Genomic DNA, 26,838 nt, shown 5'->3' with positions numbered 1-26,838 from the left:
AATTTCATTATGAAATGACGTTTCTGTCCACCGCTCAGCTGTGCGTTGGCTATCCTTTCGATATCAAGGTCCACGAAGTTGTCGTGGAGATTTGGAGAATGGGGAAATGTAGCAGTTATCAAGTAATAATCTGCATGTTCGCACGTGCTGGACTTACAGATTTTTTAGTGACACTAGATAAGTTATCAGTGAAATAAAGATACAGTATTTAGTTGCGCTACAATGTCATCGTTAGTGGACGATATTTGTGAACTATTAGATAGTTATAACGGGCGCGACAAGGTAAATAATGCGGAAATATTGCAGCTTTAATGTAAATTGTATTGTACTAGAAATATCAGTCAATAACCTGTTGATCTATGAAGTCTTTATTTCCTAATACACTTTTAAGAACCAATTAAACATTTCTCAAAGTATATATATATATATTTTTTTTGTTTATTAAAACTCTAGTAACAAGTAATTAAACAGATTATAAATAATTTAATTAAAAAAATTCTCTTATATTTATAGTTCTTCTTTAATCTTACAATTCTGTAATATATATGAGTATTCTTTTGAATTCCTTAAAATTTTAACTACATGTTGATTGATCACTTTGAATTTATAACATCTAAAATTTTATGTTATATTATAGGTTGTCCGTCTCGCATGCTATGCTTGCAAATTGTATGGTTGTGTACAAGGGGAGAAGGCATGGCAGGCAGCTGGCTCCCGACTTTCCAGTGCTAGATTGATGCTCCGACTATTCGATGATATACCTATGATTAGACACACATATAATTATGGCTTTGGGAGACATGTAAGTATCACTGTTGGCTTTTTAAATACTAATATAAAGGTGGAAGATTGGTTTGCTTGTACATCAACCTTTAAAGGTGAAAGATTGGTTTGCTTGTACATCAACCTTGAAATCATTGTCCTGATTTTAAAATTTCTTTCCATAATTTAAAGATATAGAATTGATGTACGCTATAAAATTTTACATTATGGCTTGCTATAGGCTACCTTTAGTCAAGGATGTATTTAGATGAATTATGTTAGTTCTATACACTTATAATTTTATAAAGATAACTAGCTGACCCCGCACATGTTGTTTCGCCATATATTTTATTAACCTTCCCCCCCCCCCTCATAACTTAGGGGAATGAAAAATAGATGTTGGCCGATTCTCAGATGTACCCCATATGCACACAAAGTTTCATAATATTTTATTAACCCTCTTAACCCTCCCCCTCTTTATAACTTAGGGGTATGAAAAATAGATGTTGTTCAATTCTCAGACCTACCCGATATGCACACAAATTTCATGAGAATTCCGTTTCGTAGGAGTTTAACTACAAACACCGCAACACGAGAATTTTATTTATTAGATAAAATAGATTTACCTTATCTTGAAATATTTTTTATCAGATGCAGTTACGTATTAACATTCTCATATCTTTGTTATTATAATAATTACATTGGTTTTAAAAAAATATTGATAATTCACAGTAAATGTAAAAAATGTTGAAACATAAACATACTCATTATCTAAAGTTAATAATTGAGGTTTGAATATAAACAATAATCTATACAAGTAAATAAAATTGGAGTGTCTGTTTGTAATATTAAGATAATTACTTTTTACTAAATGCATATGAATGTGTACATGGTACATATATAATAATAACTTTTGTTACAATTTTTGTCTGTCTGTCTGTTTGTCTGTTTGTTCCGGCTAGTCTCTGAAATGGCAGGACCAGATTCTATGGGACTTTCACTGACAGATAGGTGATCTTATAAGGAGTAACTTAGGCTACTATTATTTTAGAAATTTATTTATTTTATAACTCTGCAAACTGAAAAATCCCTTTTTTGTTAAATTCCACGCAGACAAAGTCGCGCGCAAAAACTAATAAAAATTTTAAAATATAAAGTATACCTATGTATGTTTATTTGCATAGGAATCTACAAAAATTGCAGCCTTCCTAGGGGTGCTTGCAAATATGGTCGACCAAGTCTTTCTACCAGTTGAAAAAGCATGTTGGCTCAATGAAGTGGGCGTTCTCAAGCTATCAACAGTGACAGCGGACAGACTTGAAATATTAAGCACAGCGCTATGGGCAGCAAGTTTATATATATCATTAATACAGTAAGTATAGCTAATAATATTTACAAAAAATTTGGCATAAATGTTACTTTACTCCAATCATAAAATAGAAAAAAATATGTATCTGTATTTGGTATCTTGAAAGTTTACAAAAACTAATTTGTGATTGGGAGCTTCCTTACTTGAATATTTTGTTTATCCTTGCGATAGGTTGTAGCCTATCAGTATAATACTAGTTCTTACAGTTTATTATCCATACAATTGCTTAAAATTAATCTTGCTAAAAAAATCATATGATTTGATCAAAACTCTATGTCTATTCTAGATGAATCTGTTTCAACTTTCTAAATACCTTTACTTGTTAATCACTTCATAGTATAAAACAAAGTTGATTCCCGCTGTCTGTATGCTTAGATCTTTAAAACTACGCAACGGATTTTGATGCGGTTTTCTTTAATAAATATAGTGATTCGAGAGGAAGGTTTATAGGTCTAGCTGTGCCAGTGGCTTCGCCCGCGTTGAAATCAGTGTGTTACAAAGTTTTCCCAGCAAACTTCCAGTGCAACTCTCATCAAAATCGCCTTAACCGTTTCGTAAACCTTTCTCTTGATCACATACATTTTTGGGAACTTTGTTTTATAATACACTAACTGTTGCCCGCGACTACGTCCGCGTGAAGCGCGCGTCGCGTCGAACCAAATGGTTCGTTGAATTCGTCAGAATTGTGGTATGAAATAATGTAGTAATAATATAGTATTGTAGTGTAAATGTGTTTAAAATATACTGCATGCAATTTAGTTTTTAATATAGTTCTACGTAAATATATGCCACGGAATAGCGTAACGCACCCTCCTCCGTGACTCCGTGACGACAGGGGTAAATAAAAAAGTATTCTAGTAACGTAAAGGTTGGATATTGTAAAAAAAATTTTTTTTTTGTACTACTTAAAGGTGATCAATATAAATGTTTCTTGAACACATAGAGTTGCAAACGCGGTTATTTTCCTTTAAGCCGACCCTCCTCTATATGTTTCATAGAAACTATCAACCCCAATTAAACCGCCTTAGCGGTGGAATATCATAAAATCCGTTCTTAGCGGATGTCTACTAACTATAATCTACCTCCCTGCCAAATTTCATCTATGTCTATCCTGGATGGATGGACCATCCAGCGGTTTTTGAGTTCTCGAGAAGAGTGAGTCAGTGACCTTTCTCTTTTATATATATATTACGCTGCCAAATTTCAAGTTTGTGACTGTTTTAGTTTCGGAGATTTCGTGATGAGTGAGTCAACCTACCATCCCCCGTTTTAACCCCAAAAGGGAGTTGATTTCTAAAGATACATTATTTGGACACCTTTTCACCACCTATAGAGCATACATTTTAAATTTCAAATCTCTTACTTCAAAAACAAAGGACTTTCATACAAACTTCCAACCCCCGTTTTATCCCTCGGGGGTCGAGTTTCGTAAGATCCGTCCTTAGCGAATGTCTACGCCCTATAAGTAACCTACCTGCCAAATTTCAAGTTTGTGACTGTTATAGTTTCGGAGATTTCGTGATGAGTGAGTCTACCTACCATCCCCCGTTTTAACCCCAAAAAGGAGTTGATTTCTAAAGATACATTATTTGGATACCTTTTTACTATCTATACATACATTTTAAATTTCAAATCTCTTACTTCAAAAACATAGGACTTTCATACAAAGTTCCAACCCCCGTTTTACCCCTTTAAGGGTCGAGTTACATTAAATCAGTTCTTAGCATATGACTACGCTTTATATGGAACCTACCTGCCAAATGTCAAATTTGTAGCTGTTATAGTTTCGGAGATTTCGTGATGAGTGGGTCAACGTAACATCCGTTTTAACCCCAAAAGGGAGTTGATTTCTAAGAAACATTATTTGGGCACCTTGTTACCATCTATAGAGCATACATTTTAAATTTCAAGTCTCTTACTTCAAAAACATGGGACTTTCATACAAACTTCCAACCCCCATTTTACCCCCTTAGGGGTCGAGTTTCGTCAAATCCATTCTTAGCAACAGATTACGCCCTATAAGGAGCCTACCTGCTAAATTTCAAGTTTGTAAGCATTATAGTTTCGGAGATTTCGTGATTAGTGAGTCAACGTTACATCCCTCGTTTTAACCCCAAAAGGGAGTTGATTTCTAAAGATACATTATTTGAACACCTTCTCATCATTTATAGAGCATACATTTTAAATATCAAGCATCTTACTTCAAAAACATAGAACTTTCATACAAACTTCCAACCCCCGTTTTACCCCCTCAGGGGTCGAGTTTCGTAAAATCCGTTCTTAGCAGATGTCTACGCTCTATAAGAAACCTATCTGCCAAATTTCAAGTTTCTAAGTGTTATAGTTTCGGAGATTTCGTGATGAATGACCTTTCGCGTTTATATATATTATAGATAGATAGATAGATGTATAGATAGATAGATATAGATACATACATAATATACTAGAGGAACACTGATACATTCTATCTAAATAATCTGATTAGTGAAGCCTTCATTTACTCATTTTGTAATTTATTTTTTTGCTTTTTTTAATTTATATAATTTTAAAATGATACTCTTTTAATGACTCTTAATTATACTTTCCGGGTTCATCAAAGTAACCGTGACATCATTGTAATAATTATGTATTATATAAATTATTTGAAGTTTTTGCAATTTTCTTCAAACATAGCAAATTGCTCCATATATGTAGTTAAATATTTTTTGCTTTTCAATAAATCAAGTAATTTTTGTTTTAGATAAATTATTGAAAATATACCAATTTTTTGTTATTATTATCTACGACACGTCTCTTTGTGTGATGAATGCAAGGTAATCAAGTTACTTTCACACAGCAAGGAGTCACTGTCAAGGAGATACTAGATATAGTTAAGCAGTTTCCTAAAGGAATATTTGTATGAACATTAAAAGATCCGTAAAGATCGTTTTTATCTTATAGCTAAAAGAAAAAAAGTCAAAGAGAGAAAATACTGTATTATAAATACATCCACATATAAATCCACATAAAGAAGTTTAACATTAAAATAAGATTTTAGAGTATGTCCCTTACAATACATTGTAATTTTTTAAATAAAATTGTACGAGTATGTCATTATATTTAAATATATAGGGCAATCATTTACAACTCAGTAATTAGCAAATTACTATTTTATTATATTAAAAAAAAAAGAATAACGGTCGCGAGCGGAGTGGCGGACGTCAGCGGAACACATGCGAGACGTAGCGCGGTTGCAGGCTCACTTCTACGTACAGACGTTTATTCCGCGCACACGACTGTTCTCTGACTCGACGATTCCCTCACTGACTACTCTAACAACCGAGCCGGGATGCGCCGGCGTCTACCGCGGGAGGTGCAGGGGGGAGAGGGACCGCGCATGCACGAACTTGTCGACGAAGTATTACGCGCTATATCCTCCCCCTCCAAGCCAGCAGGAACAATGGAGGCTGGCTTGGGACCTGTCGATTTGGTTCGTGGCCGTCCCTTCTTACGACTGTGGACGACCACGTCGGTATTCCCAACATAAGGTGACAGAAGGCTGACATGGTATTTGCCACGTGGTGTGTGTTCTTTATCTACAACCTCGTAAGTGGTAGGAGAAGCTTGTTTGCTGACCCGATAGGGACCCTCACGCCTAGGAGCAAATTTACTACTAAACCCTTTGGCTGCTTGACTAACACGATGGTTCTCCACAAGGACGAGGTCACCCTCCTCATACGTAGGGCCGGGACGGCGGTGTTTATCAGTGGCCTCCTTGCGAACTTCTTGCTGACGTTCAACTCGCCATCTCACTTCCTGAAGGCGGTGTGCAAAGGTCCGGAGGTAAGGCGTTATTTGAGGCACGTAGTTTTCCTGATCAACAATTGTACGCAAATCGTTGACTATATCCACTGGAGACCGGAACTCACGCGCAAAAGTAAGGTAGGCAGCCGAGTGTCCGGTGCCGTGGTTAGGCGCCGTATTCAGCGCGAAGCGCACCGCCGGTAAGACTTCAGGCCATCGACGGTGCTCCGGGTCTACGAGCATGGCCAACATCTGTTTCATATCCCGGTTCTTTCGCTCTGCGGGGTTACATTCCGGGTGGTAGACCGGAGATAAATTTTGTTGTATTCCTAAAACGTGCATAGCCTTCTGCATTACTGCAGATACGAATTGTGGACCGTTGTCCGAGATAATTCGTCTTGGGAAACCGTAGCGCATGAACACTTCTTCGATAAGCGTTCTGGCACAGTTCTCGGCGTTGGCCTCGACCAATGGGAACAGCTCTACCCATCTACTCGCAGTATCTTCGACTAAGAAAATCCACTTCTCGCCTTTACTTCCTTCGGGTAAGGGACCGAACAAGTCCATAGCGAGGACTTCGAAGCGTTGCTGCGGAACAGGAGTCTGTAACAGGCCAGCCGGCTTTAAATTGGTTGGTTTGAACTTTTGACACAGTTCACACGCTTTTAAGTAATTAGTAACATATGATCTCATATTTGTAAAATAGAATCTGTCCTTAATCCTCTTTAGGGTACGTTCCACACCTAAATGGCCAGCGGTTGGGGCATCATGGAACTCCTTCATGATCTCGTCCCGCATTGCCTCTGGTACTACTAATTGTGGTTCTTCAGACTCCCCATATGGATCAAAGCGAAATAAAACACCTTGCGTTACATAGTAACCACGATCTGCCCATCGCGCAGCAGCATCATCATCGTCTTCAAAAGCCGTAAGTATTTTCTTTACTTCAGGGTCTTCGAGTTGAGCTGTCCGTAAATCTTCGGAACTACGATGAGGTAAGTCTACTGAAATTGGACAGATGTTGCAGGTGGTGGCCTTATCTTCATCAAGCTGACGAACCGGACGACTTAAGGTATCAGCCACCACATTCACTTTACCAGGTGTGTATTCTACCTTTAGATTATAAGATTGTATTTTCAGGGCCCATCGCGCCAGACGACCACTTGGAGTCTTCAGGGAAAGCAGCCACTTCAGAGGTTGGTGATCGGTGGCTATTTTCACCGGAGATCCTTCGACGTATCCTCTAAACTTCTCCAAAGCCCATACAACCGCCAGAGCTTCCCGCTCTGTCGTATGATAATTGCGTTCGGCAGAGGTTAGCAATCTGCTCGCATACTCAATGGGTCTCTCGTCCTGAGTGTCTTCACCTTGCACAAGGACAGCCCCTAATGCATACGCACTAGCGTCAGTTCGGAGGACGAAAGGTTTTTCAAAGTCTGGCTGTCTAAGAATGGGACTTGTGGTAAGCCGTAATTTAAGCTCCTCAAAAGCTCGTTGCTCACTCTCCCCCCATTGCCAGCGTCTTGACTTCTTTGTCAAATCGGTGAGACATCGCGCCACATCCGAAAACTGCGGAATGAACTTGCGGAACCAAGAACAGGTTTGTAAAAACGTTTTTAACTCTTTAACGTTAGTCGGAGGCTTCATGCTGATCACGGCTTCAACTTTCTGCGGGTCGGGCTCAATGCCATGGGAAGAAACAACATGCCCCAGGTAAGTAACCCTGTCTCTAGCAAAAACACACTTACTTCTGTTTGCTTTCAGGTTAAACAGACGAAGACGATCAAACACCTGTTGAAGATCACGTAGGTGCTGATCCAAATTTGGCGAGATCACCAAAATGTCATCCAGATAAGCCAATACACAAATGTTATTAAGGCCGGACCGCATCCGGTCTATTAAACGTTGGAACGTCGCCGGAGCATTCTTTAAGCCAAAAGGCATGCGGCGAAATTGAAAGGTCCCAAACGGAGTTGTAAAAGCCGTCTTATGACGATCTTCTGGAGCAACCATGGTCTGCCAATAACCTGCCTTCAAATCTATAGTAGACATTACACAGTCCGCTTTGGTACTCTGCAATAATTCGTCGATAACGGGAAGTGGGTACTTATCAGTACGGGTTACATTATTTAACTTACGGTAATCTACGCAGAATCTTACCTCACCATTTTTCTTGGGTATTAACACCACGGGCGATGCCCACTCTGACTCTGCATCTTCAATAATGCCATCTTCAAGCATAGCTTCTATTTCTCTACGGATCATTTCCTTCTTGGCCGGCGAAACACGGTACGGAGGGCTAGTAACTGGCGCCGCATCCCCTGTGTCTATACGGTGCATAGCAAATGAAGTCGGTCCTCCCCCTGGAGTAAAAATGTCTTCATGGACATTCAAGAGATCGGAGAGCCGCTGCCGTTGCTCTAAGCTTAGGTGGGAACCTTCGTCGTCGCGAAGACCTAAAGAAGAGCAATTAATAGGCGGCGAAGACTTACACTCATATTCAATGGGTTGGGGCGTCTGATCGCATCTCAAATACCAAATACCGCGCTGAAAATCTAAAACCATGCCAATGTCTTGTATAAAATTCATACCTAACAAAGTTTCCGTCGCATTAGGAAGCATAATAAAATCTACACCTAACGTTATCCCTCTCAATGTTACGCGGACGTGCGCCACTTCAACGTTTTGTGCACATGCACGACCATCCGCATATCTAAGTTCAGTATGAACAATATCTAACTTATGTCTATTCTTAATTAAAAGGGCTCTAAGGCTAATACTTCCTACACAATGTTTTGCACCAGTGTCTACTAACACTTTACCACTAGCGCCATAAATACCTATACTAATCACTGGGCGCACACGCGAATCCATAGAGTCCACACTCGCCGAAACCGAATGAAAGTCACTACTAGTTGACGCCACTGGTTTATTCCCTTTACACGTGGCGCAATTGGAACGAATCACTCCCGGTGCACCACATCCAAAACAAGTCAACTGGGGTATCGACTCCTTTTTATTTTGCTGATTTTTATACGACAGCTTCTCACAAGCGTCTTTATTATGTCCAAATCGTTTACAATAGGAACACTTATTTCTATTTATCACTGGTACCTTAACTGGTTCATTAGACTCGGAAGAAGAAGAGGCAGGTGTAATACACTGTCTCTGACTGTACGCAACTTTTGATCTTTGACTGTGCGACAGATTAGGTCGATTGACTTCGACTCGACTCTCATCCATTAACTCTTCTAACCGTCTAGCCTGCGACAATAACTCGGAAAAAGACGTGAAAGAACTTCGTGGTACCTTTTCTCGAATCCGTTTACTAAGGAGACCGTATACCATATCCAATTGAACTTCTTCAGTCAAATGCGAAGGAGGCAATTGTGCAAATAGGGCTCTAATATTACAAATAAATATGTCAGTAGGCTCCTGAGTTTGCTCTTTACTAAAAATTTTCCGATAAATTTTATGTGGTGGTAATTGAGGACCAAATGTTTGTTTAAGGAGCTCTATTGCCTCTTGCCAAGTTTGCGTGGTAGGTTTTACCCCTTGCCACCACGTTGCGGCAAGATCCGTTAGCAGAATAGGAAGGCCTCGCAAGGCGATATTATCATCCATATTCACACATTCCTTATATGTCTCTATTGCATCAATAAAAGCGAGTACATCACTGCCTTTTCCGCCATCGAAGCGCGAAGAACAAGAAGCAAAGTTACCTGATACAGCGGTTACCAATGGTGAAGTAGTTGGCGCGCGCAGCAATCCTAATATCTGCGCCAGCTGCTGATCTGACATTACCACTTGGCTACCGGGTGCTTGCATGTGTGATGCCGACGACGGTGACTGCGCATACGGCGCAGTGGAGCAGGCCTCGTCCAGGCCAGTAGGCGGAGACGGCGGCGCATCCGACGCCGCTGGCGAGAGAGCCCTGTGCTCTCCAGCATTTTGCTGTGGTGCCCTCTGAGTCTCGTTACTATTTGCTCGCGACCGTGTAAGCACCATAGTGATGTAATATCAACACGCATGTCACGCACTATTAAAACTGTTTTAGTTCAAGTCACTTAATAAAAACGTTTATACCTATCACTTTATCCTACACTAAAACACTTACTATAGCTATATAAAAGTCAGTACTAAACAATACAAATGAAGCTTGTATTATTACCACACAAAACAAATGATTCTATTTCTTATATCTTACACACAATATAATAATTCGCTATTCATTATACTTACACCAAATATTCTAACAGAATAATAATATTATAAGAATAAGTAGTACCTAAGCGACACATCTATAATTATTCAGAACGCTTAGTAGTATTATTATTATTCAAAACTTATACATTACTTAACAAAATTAAATTCTATGCAACAGCGTTATATCTATACGCAATTTAATAGTTACACAAAATACTTTGATAGATACTATTATCCAATACAACAAACTAATAATATCATGAATCTACTACAAACAAAACTTATTATTAAAACCTTTCTAAACAGTACTGAAATTAAATTTTATACAACAGCGTATGTATTAACGTAAGTACTAACAACGATTTACACAAATACTTCGATACTTTTATCCAATATAACAAACTAATAATATTATCATGGATCTAATCGTAGCAAACAAAACTTATTATTAATTAAAACCCTTTAGACAGTTCTTTAATAAGAATTTATACAACGGTGTATGTATTAACATAAGTATCTACGTGCTAACAACGATTACACAAAACTCTTTAGCGAAGAATATATTATTATACAATATGACAAAATAATAATATTTAACAAACTTATGTAGCAAATAGCACGTAACTTGTTGTTATTTAACCGTATATACTAATAATGTTAAGTTTCAGTTCGACTCGCGACGCAATTCACAAACACTATCACATGAGTTATTATTTAAAAATGATTGCATCATCCTATAGGTACACGACTTTTCACATTCGGACCTCACGTTGGGCTGCCATTTTATAGGGCAATCATTTACAACTCAGTAATTAGCAAATTACTATTTTATTATATTAAAAAAAAAAGAATAACGGTCGCGAGCGGAGTGGCGGACGTCAGCGGAACACATGCGAGACGTAGCGCGGTTGCAGGCTCACTTCTACGTACAGACGTTTATTCCGCGCACACGACTGTTCTCTGACTCGACGATTCCCTCACTGACTACTCTAACAACCGAGCCGGGATGCGCCGGCGTCTACCGCGGGAGGTGCAGGGGGGAGAGGGACCGCGCATGCACGAACTTGTCGACGAAGTATTACGCGCTATAAATATAAATTTAAATTTTAAATACGTTCTTTCCCCCTTCCTACTGTTTTATGGAAATTTATGTAAATGTAAAAATTACAACTTTTATTTGTAGTAGAGTTCTTACGCCGTTTTTTACTGTAATTGTTTCGTATCTATTTCCAATTAAACATTGTTTTTAATATATTTTTATACATACGAGTATTAGGTATTATTAAAATTGCTTGTGATGTGTTTGTAAACAATAATTTGGTCCATAATTATGTAATGGTCATATAGTAAAATATGTTTTCATACCAAATTCTGCAACAGAAAAATCTCTTCAATAGATGATTTTATTTATTGATAAGACTTGATAACATTACTTTTCATTTAAAATCAAAGTACACACGACAACGATAAGACTATATAGTAACATAATAATTTATAAAAAAATAATAACTCTTTTTAAATTCCAGAACAATCCGTTCAATTCGACACAGCTGGTGGAGTAGAGATTGCCTCAGCGCAGACGACGCTTGCGAGGCGAGAAAGAATCTCGACACCAGACTTATGATCCAAGCGGTCACAGCCGGGAAACTGTGTCTTGATATCACACACGCAGTCAGCTGCCTTCCTTCTGGTTGTTTGTGGGGGGAGAAAATTGGGGGTACAAAAGTATCGGCGATAGCTACTGTATCGTCTGTCATTGGTATAGCGTTATACTTCGCTAGGAAACGACTTCTAAAGTAATAAATATCATAGGAATCTACAATTTTTGTATAATAACTTTCTGCCCGTGACTTCGCCTGCGCGGTTTAAACGATTTTGACTTCTTCCGTTAACATATAGTCTGTGTCTCAGTGATAACCTTGAGTTGTACTGGTGAAAAAAAAAATCTTTTAGAGTTCTATTAAGAACAAAGAAAAATCTAATCTTTCTTCTATATAGTATAGAAGTATAAATGCGGTTATTGTAACTATTATAGTTATAATGTGAAATTAATTATGTAAATTCTTCCATGATCCAGTGATTTTGATTTTTTTTTATGCATTCAAATTTTAAATTTATGTGTTCCTACGGAATAGGTTTTATTCTCACGTAAAACGTGATGTAGTTATGTTTTTATATTTATGTGTGTTTATTATGTAAATTGAACAATGTACGGGTGATTTAAAAAATTAAGTACAAATTACCGTGTATCAATAAATAAATGATTTTTAACGAATTAATGGAATGATACGAATTTCTTTCTAAAATAATTGTTTAGAACCGGTGTATGTAAATATAAGTCTATAAAATGTGGTGAAATGATTTGGTTTAACATAACAATGTTTTATAATTATATAACATTACTAGCTGTACCCCGCGGGTTCACACGCGTTAATTTGAGGAAAAAAATAGCCTTCCTCGTTAAAATGGGCTATCCGACACAAAAGGATTTTTTAATTTCTTACGAGTAGTCCATCTATAATATAAAAATGAGTCGCTGAATGTGTTGCTAAGCGCAAAACTCGAGAACGGTTGGACCGATTTCGCTAATTCTTTTTTTAAATATTCCTTGAAGTACGAGGATGGTTCTTACGGAGAGAAAAATTAAAAAAAAAAAAATTAAATTTCCTGAAAAAGTCTAAAAACAACACTTTTCTATACTCCCATACAAAAGATTTGTGATAATACTTAAAAGTCACTGTTAGGCGATACGAAGTTCGCCGGGTCAGCTAGTTTATAATATTAGTATAGTCAACAAATTTGCAAAATAAAAGTTCGTCACAACTACATTGATCTAATGTATTGTAATATTATACATCTGTATAATAATTTGAGGATTTTCGAAGTAAAACTTCTTTACGCACGCATAGCTTGGGGAGTAAGCTGGTGAATGCGTGACGAGAGCGTTACGAAAAGTGTGATCAAGTGTGGCGAACGGAGCAAGAGAGAGCTGCGAGCACACATTTTCTTTCTATCTTTCTCCCATAGCCTGGTGCAGACCTATTGTGCAGGCCTATTGCTAAAAAAGTTTTAATGCAGTCTTGTGGTCTAAAGCACACTCGTTTTTTTTATATATTTTAAACAGGAATTGTATATTTTTAAAAGAAGCAATATTAAAAGCATGTAATTTACATTACTCTAATGAAAAGTATTGACATAGCATTGGGAGGGAAGGTTAAACCTACTATAGTTTAATTTATAAGTCGTTTTACGGTTTTTAGTTACGCGAGATGTGCAATTTTGTAAGTCATTTTTTATGTTTTGTATTGAGATAATGACTAAGCATAGTTAAGTTTTTATAGTGATTTTTGAAATTGAATTGGAAAAAATGTTAATAGAATTGAATAAAAGTTTTGAAGTATAACTTCTTTAGAATCGTTGTGATTTGAAACTTGATGAAACGAAATAGTGTCACGGTAAAGAAACAAACACAAATGTACAGAAGAGAATGGGAATTCATTACACAGTATTTTATATTCTCGGCGAAATAAAAATGTATCGACTACTATTCAGAAGTTTCACTTCTGCCGTGTGTGAATTACACACACACTTCTTTTTATAAAATTTTGTTGTATATAAAATAAAATATTATTGAGAATTTTTTTTTTATTCACATCCTTTTTTACCTTAAATTTTAAATGATTGTATCGTGAAAATGGAGTGTATAAACCGAATTAAAGAAAACGATTTAAATTTTTTCAAAATATTCTTGTAACTTTAAATACTTTTAAATTGAACTTCTAGGTAATTAATATCAATTTATAATTAATGCACGTAATTATCTTAATACGTAAACTTTATTTGATATTTAATTATGTGAATTTATAACTATTTATTTTATTGAAACCTTATACATAACTTCGTCACCATAATTTCTATGAGGTCGTCTTACTCAAGGGGAAAACAATAAATATCAAATCAAAATACACATAATTTGACTTTTAATTTTGAATGATGACGCATTGCCATAGCGGTCACAGCACTGGCTGCTGCGCTTGCGGTGGAGGATTCTATCCCCGCACATGACAAACATTTGTAATGACCATATACATCTTTCCGGATACAGGAAAGAGTGGGTGAAACGTTTATTTATTTAATGTTATAAATTATGGGACTATCTTTAAAAATAAAATAAAATTAACTTTGTTGTTTCGATGTTTTAAAGATGTTTGGTTCCAGAGCGATTTCTATTCTTAAACGCTTCAGCCTGTAATATCCCACTACTGGGCATAGGCCTCTTTCCCCATGTAGGAGAAGGATCAGAGCTTAATCCACCACGCTGCTCCAATGCGGGTTGGCGGATATATTCCCTACTATGAGTAACGATCGCTATCAGGTGTACTTGATAACAACCGGGACCGACGGCTTAACGTGCTCTCCGAGGCACGGTGGGGAGACCCACAAGGACTGACACACAAACATCCAGATCACGGCAAACGCCAATACAAATGTTTTTCATGTGCGGGGATCGAACCCGCAACCGCCAACGCAACAGGTACAATCCATGGCTGTAACCGTTGCGCCAACGCGGCGCGGCGATTTCTATTCTTACTAAATGAAAATATTGGTTTAACCGTGGACAATTGTCTGTTCCTTTTTTATACTATAGAGGTAGTAAAGAAGCTTATGGTCCACGTGTATATGGTAATATATGGTAAGTAATGACCGTAGCTTATAGATGTCTGCGATATCAGAAAGGTTCCAAGCGCGTTGTCGACCTTACCCTCTATCCTCACCAGGACCTTTCTCACCAGTGAAATGCAACACATTATGCCAAGAACAGTAGGTATAGTTCAAGTGTGATTTTCTATAAGGTTGATTGTACTTCCCCATTCGGGCTAAATGTCTTTTAGCCTAAATTCCTGGGTCTTTCAATAGTTACTTAAGGTACAAAGACGAGGAAACAATTATTCGTTAGTTATTATATTTTAGTCTTTTATTGTATCGCATCAGATGAGTGATAAACGCTGAGAATGCTGATGAGAAAATCGATATACATGTCAATATAAATATATAAATTCCTTACAGCCAATGTTAAGATTTCAACCCTGTGTTGAGCGTCCAGAAATACATCTAATACAAACATTAATTCCACTATCACGATAAACGTGTATAGCTTATCGAACCCGCGACTATTAGCACACGACCAGTTGCGGAGCCACTCCACCGATAAGTCGTCAAGTAGTAAATATGATTTAAGTTTATTAGATAGGCCAGATCAGAAGCTTAATTATTTTTATTTTGTTTTTGCACTAATACGTATACGTTCAGATCTCTCTGATTACTTATCACTTAAATTATTATCTAATCTGAAACGAATGATAATGCTTTTCGTCTTGAATATTTTATTAGTTTCCGTACATCAGTTCTGAAAGTCGTGTATTACTTGTGATAATTTAAAATACCCAAACATGGATGTGGTCGACGAAATTTCTAATTTATTGCAGACTTATGGCAATCGCGATAAAGTAAGTAAACATATATAATTAATTTATCTAATTCTAATCAAATTTAAATAAACTAAACCGAAGGTGCATATATTCGACTAGCGTATTTAGATAAATATTTACTAGATAAGTTTTGTCAGAACACATTAATGTTAGTGGAGATAGACGTGTTTTCTTATGTAGAATAAATCGAGTTTTATGCAACACGTTGACCCTTACAGTTGACGGATATGTATGCAATGCTTGTGAAAAATCTGTAATAGGTTCTTTTATGTCCACAGTAAAAAAAAGTATCTACCTATGTTTTTTTTTCTGGTTTGAATTCTACAATCAAAAGTGACCCCAAAAAGTCTTTGTAATGAGTTCTTAGTATGAACTGGGACTCTTCACACTTTCCCGATATTAAGAAAGGAGGAAGGGTAAATGTTCACTCAGCAGAAAGTCAATGATATAAAATAAAACTTCTGTTGTACAGGTGGTATCTCTTACTAGCTACATACTAAAGCTATGGGGCGCGACTTCAAAGCGACAAAACCTCCTGACAGCGAGTGCAAAGCTTGCGAGCGCGCGAGCTGCTCTAAGGCTTTTCGATGATGCTGCTGTGCTGAAAAACTTTATCAATTATGGACTTGGAAAACAGGTAAAGTAAAAGTCACATTAAACATACTTTTTTAACATTGTAAAGGAAAGTAGACGCCGCGTTAGCGCAACTGGCGGTTGCGGATTCGATCCCCGCACATGACAAACATTTGTATTGGCGTTTGCCGTGGTCTGGGTGTTTGTGTGTCAGTCCTTGTGGGTCTCAGAGCACGTTAAGCCGTCGGTCCCGGTTGTTATCATGTACACCTGATAGCAATCGTTACTTATAGTAGGGAATATATCCGGCAACCCGCATTGGAGCAGCGTGGTGGATTAAGCTCTGACCCTTCTCCTACATGGGGAAAGAGGCCTACGCCCAGTAGTGGGATATTACAGGCTGAAGCAAAGGAAAGTATGGTAGTGTAGACGCCTTTATTAAGGCGAAGTTTGTTAAGCTTAACTCTACTGATCTCATCTGGATTGCTAGAAACATGGCAAATTTTCCTAGTAGATCTTTGACATTTTTGTAATAGTCAAGATAAGATAGCCTTATTCATAGCCAGATAAGCCAGATTCGAAGTGTCATATGTTCGTTCAAATTTTTTTCTCTAGAGGTCTTATACATCTTACACTTCTCAAGATTTTTAGAAAAAATAGGCTTACCCTATGGAAATAATCTCTGCAGACCAAATTCTTATACCGAGTTATAAGAATCTATCATATCTACCCTGTATGAGAATTTGGTCTGCATTTGTCCATGTTTTATGAGATTTTTTCCATAGGGTAGTGAATTTATTTCAAACGTTTACTGATTACGTCTTTCTTGTACAGGATGGTCCGTTTTGGGGTTCTCTGGGCGTATCAAATGGTCTGTTCACGCTCGCATACTTGCAGGCTGAGAAACTAGTATTTTTACTTGACTCAGGGGTATTAGTACTGGATGAAGAAAAAGCGTACAAAGTTAGGACCGCGCATAAGCTATTCTGGTCGTTATATGCGTTCATTGGATTTATCAGGTATTAAAATTGACTTTAACTATAGTTTAAAAAAAGACATTAACACGAAAATAAATTTAAGATTTTGGACTTACTTTAATTTATTCTTAATACTACGACAAGATATTTTAATCTAATATATAAAATTCTCGTGTCGCGGTGTTTGTAAGTAGTTAAACTCCTCTGAAACGGCTTGATTCTCATGAAATTTTGTGTGCATATTGGGTAGGTCTGCGAATCGAACAACATCTATTTTTCATCCCCCTAATTTATAAGGGGGGGGGGGAATAAGGGGGTTAATAACATACATGGCAAAACAACGTTTGCGGAGTCAGCTAGTTTACCTATAATAATGTTTGACTTATTTGTCATTTAATTTTAAACAACAGTGCTAGCTCAAGAGTTCATTTCAAGTGTTTACTTCACTATATTTTAATATAATTAAACTACAATCCTCCTCCATTATGGAGAAAGAGGCCTGGCCCCGCATATAGGTTGTTAAAAGCTGATTCAATCAATCAAAAAACTTAACTAAAGCGTAGGCACCTAACTTGAACATAAGAGATGTATCAAATTATCAATAGATTCTTGTGATGAATTCATAATCTTAAGCCACGTTAAGTTATCCATCAAGATCAAAGATAACGTATCCTAGCACGCGCTACTGGCTATTAGATAAAAAGGAGACGGACAGCAGGAAATATCGTACTAAAATCTATAGCAGCTTGACTTGTACTATTCCAGTATTTCAACGTTACAGTCACAGAATTTCATACTAAAAAAAAACGAGTTTGCGAACTAGACCACACGACTGAAGTAAAACTTCTTTAACTGTCCATAAACTAATAAGCGAAACGTAACTCTCTCTCTTTCTATCTTCAACAACTAATATCTCCCTATCAACTTCAGTTCGCCTTGCCCGGTCACACTTTTTGTAATGCTCTCGTCAGACATTCACCAGCTTACTCCCCAAATCAAGCGTGCGTTAAGAATCTTTACTTCAATAATACTGTTCCCAAGTTGAATTGTGTTCTTGGGGTATTTTCCACAGGTACCAATTTATTTGTTCCTATATATTTATATAAACAAAACCTTGCTTACGTAACCTTTACTAACATTTTAAGTAAATACTTTACATTTACAATTTTGTGACGTAGACGTTTCCTATTAATTTATTTATTTTATTTTGATTTTGATTTATTTTGACCTACACTAGTCCCTACTAAACCATCCTATTTAGTCATTAAATAAAATGGTTTGTCATCATTTAAAAATTAATTTTCGTATCCGCAGGTCCATTAGAGCTTTACAAATATCTGCTCGAGAATTAAAAAGACCAAATAAGCCAAAATGCGCCCAGGCTAGGTTCACCCAAGCCTCGTTGACCACTACGAAGCTCCTACTGGACGTTATTCACGCAGTAAGCTGGCTGCCTCGAGGTTGGTTGTGGGGCGGATCACTGCAGACGACCCAAGCTGCAGGCATAGCGACTTTGTCTGCTGTACTGGGTTTAGTTATACATTATAACGGGAAACGACTGTTGCCACGATAGAGTCATTAATTTAAGCATTGGCTAGTAATATTGTTAAGATTTATAGCAATTTAAATTTGTTGCCTAATTTTAAGACAGAAAGAAAGGAGTTACGTATATTTACTTTGCTTTCTCCTCTATTATAGATATTATTATTTTTCGAGATAAAAATGTGTATTAGTTTAGAACAAGGATGAACAACACGCGGCCCGCTGGCCGCTTAAGGCCCGTTAAGCATGTTTATGCGGCAAAACAGTGCCAAATTTCTCATAAAAAAATTTCATGTAAATTTGTTTTTCTGTACTTTTCTTGTTTGTTTTTATCTTGCATTAAAATTTGTATATATTTGTACTATATTTTTTTATTCTAATATTTATTATAAATAAAGTTACGTAAATTATTAATAAGAGTTAATTGATGTGCGACCCGACAAAAAAAAATTAAAATTAAAATTCATGGGGATTCATTCAATGGGACATTGATTAAAAACGTTGCTCACCACTGGTTTAGAGGATGGCAATAGTTTTTCAAATTTGAATTAAAATTCTCCTGTCATTATTTTTGATATGACATGCTGCAATTTTTTGGCTCCTTGTTGAAATTATTTGCCAAAATGAATGCTTTTATATGTGTCGATTAGAATAAAAATCAACAATAAAAATATTATTGGCGTATAAAATTCAAAGCAACAAAATACAATAAAAACATAATAATTGCAAATTTGTTGTCATTTAAACGTTCGGGCCTCGGAAAATACTCTTGTCCGAAACGAGCTTCAGTTATCTCGAATTTAATCCAAGTATTTTAATGGCGTGGTCGTAAAGATAGTATTACGTTATGTTATAAATATGAGTTTTCTGATTAAATACATAAAAGTGATAATTTTTCCAAAGATACGAAATCCTATTGTTTGACAGAAATATTTAGAAGATTTATAATACAACTTTTGCTTAAAATTAAATCTAATTTTGAAATTAAAAGTATTGTCAGTTTAAAGTAGTTACCTAGTATAAAATGATTGTTTCTATATCTGACGTCAAATATTATGACTGTTATTTCGTTAACTATATTAACCCTCCCCCGCCCGTGAACTTGGGGTTGGAACTGTAAATGTATGACAACAAAAGTAAAAATAAAAATATGGACTTTTTACCTACAATGTTAAATTTACTTACTTTATTAGTTAAAACATAATATTTGATTACTCACGATTAAGAATGTAATTAAAACTAAAATATTATTTTTTCATAAATATTTATTTTGATAAAATTTCAAAATTATCTAATACAATTTGTTGCTAGACATTTTAAGATAAGAACAATGTACATAGAAAAAATATAATTATTTGAAATATACAATCTATATCTAGTCTAAAAATATCTTTTATTTGAACAGAATAAAACAAACAGCTCATTATTTGTGTTATTCTGTTAAACACCATATGTCGAAGAGGCGGCTTGATTTCTATAAACATATATTTATATCGACAAACACCTTCCAAATATTGTTAATAATATCTTTATTCCCATTACCTATATACCATTGTTTGTAAAACTTTGGGTTAAAATTTCTTTGGAATCCTGATCCCTACAATAGGAAAACCCATGACTGAGTGGCCAGTGGCTTCTCAAACAATGGTCTCATAACATTTCATTCAAAGAGTATTCATAGTGACATGGATAATTTCAGTCTAAAATTTGCGAATAGAGATCTAGTATAAGTAAAATTAAAACATTCGCATATGTATCACATATTATCTTACATAACTACTTCATTTGTAGAGCTTAGCTGCGGGTAATTGCTGTCGGTGTCTACAGCTGATTAGCTAGAAATGAAAGTACACTTAAAGGACATCTTGGCTACAGCCTATTGGCTAGAAGTGGCAGTACAAATACGGAACATCCTGACTTTAGACTACAGTCGATTGGCTAGAAGAAACAGTGTATTTATAGAGGTTTGTCTATGGCCGATTGGCTAGAAGTGACAGTACACATACAGGACATCTTGACTACAGACTACAATCGATTGGCTAGAAGTAACGGTACACTCATATGACATCTTGATTAAAGGCGATTGGCTAGAAGAGACAATGCATTTATAGAGCATCTTTGCTATGGCCGCTTGGATGGAAGTGACAGTACACTTACATGACATCTTGACTACAAAGGATTAGCTAGAAATTGTAGTACACTTACAAAACTTCGTAAAGTGGCTATCATAGTCACAATTCGTGAGAGCGAGATATTATTATCTCTTCTCCTATTTCACTCTTTAGTTCTCTCCTACACAAAAAAAAAACATTTGAGCATTTTTCTCCTTTACATCAAGGTCCTATTAACCTGTTACTTCGTGAAATTTTACAGTTTTGATATTTATTTAGCATGCTTACTTTTTCTGCCTTGTTTGAAGGTTTATAATGGATAGTTAAATATGAGATATGTATATAGTATAGGACTTGATTTTTCGGTCAGAAGAGAAAAGACCATTTTAACGGCACGTACCCACTACAATCTTGAATTCTCGTAACACTTTGTACCTCGTAATGAGTAATACATGTATTTTTATAAGGTATTTCGATGAGTATTATGTATATCTTATATAGGGAAGATTATGCTTTAACTCCCCATTCCACTCGCCCATTAGTCGGTTATTTCCCTCATGGAGTTTCTCTATAACAGAATGAGGGTCTAGGCCAACCGTCCTACAGTAGGCCACTGTTTAGTGTTCCTCTTCAAAACCAGGCCAAGAGTTCAAGTGGTGGTTCTCTACTCGTCCGGTGTTAGATCCGGTGTAGTCCGGTAGTAGAAGAAGAAGATGGTCAAAAGAAAAGATTGTGCTATTAACAACTTCCATTCACCCCACTTTTATGTATTAGTCTTTTTTTTTCTTTTGACGACCTTCTCCAAAGTAAACGGAAAGTTCAGGCCGACGGTCCTAGAGTGGGTCTCTACTCAATGCCCGTCTTCCAGACCAGGTCAAGAGTTCAGGTGGTGGCTTCCTACTCATCTGGTACTAGTCTAAGCTCATGTGCGAAGTAATGTTCCTTCTGGGGGTATAAACGCGAAGCAAGACGTGGAACTGTACGCATGCGCAGTTCGGTTGAAGCGAAGGAGGCGCCACTAGCTGCCGCGCATGCGCTGCGAGCTGACTCATACGCGCGTCTTGAACTGTCGTCTGGGTGAACCACATATAGTGCCAGCCGACATAGTAGTTGGTGTCTGTGAAGGATATAGTCACATATATGATATTTTTAACACAATGCAGATGAACATAGTTTAGTGTGCTTCGTTTCATTAAAGAAAGAGATTTTAATGAAGTTCTTATTCTAAAAATGTCCAATTTGGGATCGGACTTAACAAAAGGTATGAATTCAAGTGTTTCGATAGTCATAGATACTTCGATATACAGGATGATTTGAATTTGAAAACTTTACCTATTTATATAGATATTTTGTGGTAGGATACAAGCGATAAGACATGCCATATGTTATATACCGTTTTTAAGCTCAACACAAAAATCCTGAAATAGAAGCAGTAGTGTAAACATAAGACAGATTTACAACTGAACTTGACTTGCTCAGAAATGATATGCAACGTATGTGGTCAAGTGTTCCTTTCGCTTATAACCCTATATAAACAGATGATATATAAATAAATATAAATGTTAATATCTCACAGCGCTGTGGGGCAGCCAGATGCGGACTGCAGTGTGACGACCTGTAGTAGCGAGCGGCGTCGCTCCGCCCAATTCGAAAGCAGCTCTCGCGCCGCTTCTGCGCACTCATCTACTTGTTCCGGCCCGCCCACCTGTGCCGCCCCGCCTACATGTCCCGCCTCGCCCACCTGCACCGCCCCCGCCGTCGCCACGCGACACGCGACGCAGATCCAGACGGATATGATCACTTCGTTCTGAACACTGAAATTGAATAAATTAAAAAAAAAATTGTATTTAATATTATACATTACCGTTAAGCATTTTTTATTTTCTTTTTAATTAAATCATTTTTTTAAGAATTTATTATTCAAATATATATAAATAAAAAAAATGTGCTTTAGACCACACAACTGAAGTAAAACTTACGAAACTTAACTCTCTTTCTTTCTATCTTCACTAATTTATGCCTCCCTCTCGACTTCCGTTCGATTCGCCCGATCATACTTTTCGTAACGTTCTCGTCACCCATTCACCAGCTCACTCCCCAAGTCAAGCGTGCGTAAAGAGTTTATACATACTTCAAAATGTTAATTTTACTTATGAAGCGTTACAATTAAAAGACGTTTCATTCACAATGTAATAATCGTGAATATGTGACGGAGTGTTTAAGGAGCGGACTCAACACTGCCAGGCCGCACTCACAAGTCGATCTCCAGCGCCCGCAGCCGCCGGCAGGCGCGGCGCAGCAGGTCGCGCGAGTGCGCGTGCGCCAGCAGCGCGGCGTAGGCGGCGTGCAGGCGGCCGCGCGCCACGAGCTCGTCGGCGCGCCACGCGCACGCGCCCCACTGCGCGCTCAGCTCCCGCCAGTCCGCTGGCTCTGGCGGACGGACGCGGGTTTCGGGTTTAAACAATATTTAATTCTCATTAAAAACATACACTCACTTGTATGAAAAATTATCAACAATAATGTGGATAAAGTACAAAAAGTGTCCAGCAGTACAAAGATACAAAGGCTATGTTTTTCGCGTGTCTTGTATGTATGCATGTAATAGTCTTTTTTACATCATTGACGTAATTAAGATATCGTTAGCTTCTGTTTGATAACCCAAGTGTTCTTAGATAGGTGACGTTAAAAAATGAATTTGACGACTGTGAGACTCGAGAGTAGTGTAGATATTAGTAATTTTTGTTATTTTTAATTGAGAAATTACTAAAAAAAATATATCGTGACTCATTGTTCACTAAATGTCAAACAGTTACCCGTCTCGCTCATGACAGCCTGCGCAAGCGCATCTGCCAGTGTCGCGAAGCTGTCCAAAGCAGTGAGCGACGCCAGCGCCGCCGCGCATGCGCGCCGGCTTTGACATGAGCAGTCGCGCACCCACTGTTGCCAAACCTGGTGTATCGTTGGAAATACATTATTACGAAGCTTTTTTAATTTTTTTATAACAATTAACAACTTATGTATACTGAGGGTGGGAGAAGATTATTGGAGTATAGTGTATCGCTATTTTAAAACAATAATATTCAGTAAAAAAGAAGGTGTTTTAAACCACACGGCTGAAGTAAAACTTCTTTAACTCCATCTAACTTATATCTCCCTCTCAACTTCTATTCGCCTCACCCGATCACAGTTTTCGTAACGCTCTCGTCACGCATTCACCAGCTTACTACCAAGTCAAACGTGGGAAGAAGTTTAACTTCAAAAACAATTCATCATCATCATCATTCCAGCCTATTGCAGTCCACTGCTGAACATAGGCCTACACAAGTTCGCGCCAAAAATGCGTGAACTCATGTGTGCTGCCCATAGTCACCATGTTGGGCAGGCGGGTTGGTGACCGCAGGGCTGGCTTTGTCGCACCTCAGACGCTGCTGCCCGTCTTCGGCCTGTGTGTTTTAAAGCCAGCGTAGATGGTTATCCCGCCATCGGTCGGCTTCTTAAGTTCCAAGGTGGTACTGGAACCTTGTTATCCCTTAGTCGCCTCTTACGACACCCACGGAAAGAGAGGGGGTGGCTATATTCTTTGGTGCCATAGCCACACAGCACGAAATAATTAAAGATAGGTAATATATAATAATAATAAAGTGCAACGAACACACCGGGAGCGCCAGCGCGTCGGCGGGCTGCACGCACAGCACGGCGAGCGCGCGCGCCAGCAGCCGCGGCAGCTCGCGGGCCGCGGCCGGCGCTGCGGGAGTCGCGACAGGAATACCACGCACGTTAGTGAGGCTAACCACGGCTGCTTTAAGGGCTTTCACTGAGGTGGGGCACAACCTGACATTGCCTGCTCATAATCTGGAGCAGCCCCACTGGGGATGTACCTCGACCTTACAGACGATCACAGCTATATAATGCTGATTTTAAGCAGTGTCATGTTCCTGTGGCGAATAAGGTGACCGGAGCTCCTATGGGGGATTGGGGTAGGGTCAGCAACGCGCTTGGGATGCTTCTGGTGTTGCAGGCGTCTATACGTGACGGTAATCGCTTACCATCAGGCGAGTCGTACGCTTGTTTGCCGACCGAGTTGTATAAAAAAAAACTATTTTCTTAAGTTACTGTACCTACAAGTATAAGTCATGGAAAGCAAATTTAAAAAACCATAGTTTTGATAAGTATGGTAAGACTATCATTATCGACTCACCCAGATTCTCTAAGGTGTGGAGCAAGTGTTGCGTGTGGCCCGCGACGTGCGGCGCGAGTGCGGGCGCGGCCGTGACCCGCGCCCACTGCGACACGCACAGAGCGCGCTTTTCGCTATCGCTCGCACTGTCCGCGGCACCGGCACCGCCCGCCACCAGTTGGGAGGCGACCAGTATCAACCTGCGGGGCATTCATCACCTCCCATTAGTCTCATCCTAAGTCTCAATTTGGTCTCGTATCATTTGGTCGCCATCTTATAATGTTAGGAACGAATACGAGAAATGATTGAATGTGTCCGTGAAATTCCACTGCTCGGAAATTGGGAAATTGCCTCATCCAGCTTAATCGACCATGATGTACATGAGATAATCGATCCCGTGACCTCCAGTATTATTATCTCCACTATATAAAAACGGTAACGTTCATGTTAAATTACAGTAAATAATGCACAAGTATTTGTTTTGTCCTGAATCTCATTGATGACCGGACTCGAGGGACCAAGGAAACGTTCTAGTAATTTTAATTCTCATTAAATTAGCTAATAATGTAATAATAGGCGTACTTAAAGTGCGGCAGTTGGTGGTAGGGCAGCGTTGGGTTGTGGTGTTCCGCGAAGTAGCGCTCGAGGGCCGCGTCCAGAGCAGCCAGTGGGAGCCGCTGCCAGGGCAGCTCGCAAGCACCTTCGAGAGCCTTAGACAAGTAAATAAACGGTTTACCCTCAACGGTTCCCAATATAATGAAAGCCTATATCGGTTATTTGAAAAAGCTCATAATACAATTTAAAAAAAAACGCACACACCACGATAACTATCTCTAGAAAAATCTGAAAAAATTAGTTAATTTATGTAATTACTGAGAGAACTCATCAAATATAATTATGCGATCAGGTTATTTAGTAAGCCTGTTGAGTTAGTAGTTGTAATGTATTTTTTTTTAATCACTGCTTCTTATAATAGACACACCAATAAACAATTCTAGTTTAAAATAACCATCAATGTAAGTTAGAGGCGACTAAGGAATAACACAGTTCCACTACCACCTTGGAACTTGAAAAGCCGACCGATAGCGGGATAGCCATCAAACTGCTAGTTTTGAAACACACAGGCCAAAGACGGGCAGCAGCGTCTTCGGTGCCACAAAGCCAGCCCTGCGGTCACCAACCCGCCTGCCCAGCGTGGTGACAATGGGCAAAACACATGAGTTTACGCCATTTTTGGCACGAACTTGTGGAGGCCTGTGTCCAGCAGTGGACTGTGATAGGCTGAAATGATGATGACGATGATGATGATGATGATGATGATGATGATGATGATGATGATGATGATGATGATGGTGGTGGTGGTGGTGGTTATGATGGTGGTGATGATGATGATGATGGTGATGGTGATGATGGTTGTGATGATGGTTGTGATGATGATGATGATGGTGATGGTGATGATGGTGGTGATGATGATGATGATGGTGATGATGATGATGATGATGATGAGCAATGTAAGTAAGCAACTGAAAATATTAAAACATAAATAAGCATAATATAAGTCGTAGAGTGCAGCACTTACGTCGGCGGGCACGAGCGCCCGTCCCGCGGTGAAGAGCGCCAGCAGCGTGTCGAGCGCGGGCGCCAGCTGGGCGGCCGGCACGCCGCGGAGCCAGCACGCGCCCGGCACATGCCGCAGGAGCTCGCCGAACCACGAGCGCGTCTCCGGGTCCGCGGCGCCGCACAGCTGGGGGGGGCTTATTGTGTTGGTTGTGATTGACTCATGAGAATTATATCTCTCTATCTCTATATAATAATCATTATTTATTTATTTATTTCCAAACTAAATACA

At 38.3% G+C, this 26,838-nt stretch overlaps 2 protein-coding genes across 2 annotated transcripts; both read left to right on the top strand.

The window, feature by feature from the left end:
- Window positions 1-222: 222 nt before the first annotated feature.
- LOC123657994 (peroxisomal membrane protein 11C-like) lies at window positions 223-11,939 on the top strand. Its single transcript, XM_045593472.1, has 4 exons — window positions 223-282; window positions 638-802; window positions 1,947-2,134; window positions 11,647-11,939. Exons 1-4 carry the CDS (start codon window positions 223-225, stop codon window positions 11,918-11,920), a joined length of 687 nt encoding a protein of 228 aa, XP_045449428.1. The 3' UTR covers window positions 11,921-11,939.
- A 3,631-nt stretch (window positions 11,940-15,570) lies between these two features.
- LOC123657730 (peroxisomal membrane protein 11C-like) lies at window positions 15,571-18,732 on the top strand. The gene is made up of 4 exons (XM_045593245.1): window positions 15,571-15,627; window positions 16,082-16,246; window positions 17,017-17,201; window positions 18,474-18,732. The coding sequence occupies exons 1-4, from the start codon at window positions 15,571-15,573 to the stop codon at window positions 18,730-18,732; spliced, it is 666 nt and encodes a 221-aa protein (XP_045449201.1).
- Window positions 18,733-26,838: the final 8,106 nt, after the last annotated feature.

This window comes from Melitaea cinxia, chromosome 11 (genome assembly GCF_905220565.1).
Source record: "Melitaea cinxia chromosome 11, ilMelCinx1.1, whole genome shotgun sequence".
NCBI lineage: Eukaryota > Metazoa > Arthropoda > Insecta > Lepidoptera > Nymphalidae > Melitaea > Melitaea cinxia.
This window is presented reverse-complemented; position numbering and strand designations above follow the sequence as displayed.

Excerpts from the sequence above, each read along its gene's own strand:
- LOC123657994 (XM_045593472.1), top strand. The coding sequence starts at position 223 with ATGTCATCGTTAGTGGACGATATTTGTGAACTATTAGATAGTTATAAC. Across the intron at positions 283-637 it reads GTTATAACGGGCGCGACAAG|GTTGTCCGTCTCGCATGCTA; the intron begins GTAAATAATGCG and ends GTTATATTATAG. Across the intron at positions 803-1,946 it reads ATTATGGCTTTGGGAGACAT|GAATCTACAAAAATTGCAGC; the intron begins GTAAGTATCACT and ends TTATTTGCATAG.
- LOC123657730 (XM_045593245.1), top strand. The coding sequence starts at position 15,571 with ATGGATGTGGTCGACGAAATTTCTAATTTATTGCAGACTTATGGCAAT. Across the intron at positions 15,628-16,081 it reads CTTATGGCAATCGCGATAAA|GTGGTATCTCTTACTAGCTA; the intron begins GTAAGTAAACAT and ends TCTGTTGTACAG. Across the intron at positions 16,247-17,016 it reads ATTATGGACTTGGAAAACAG|GATGGTCCGTTTTGGGGTTC; the intron begins GTAAAGTAAAAG and ends TTTCTTGTACAG.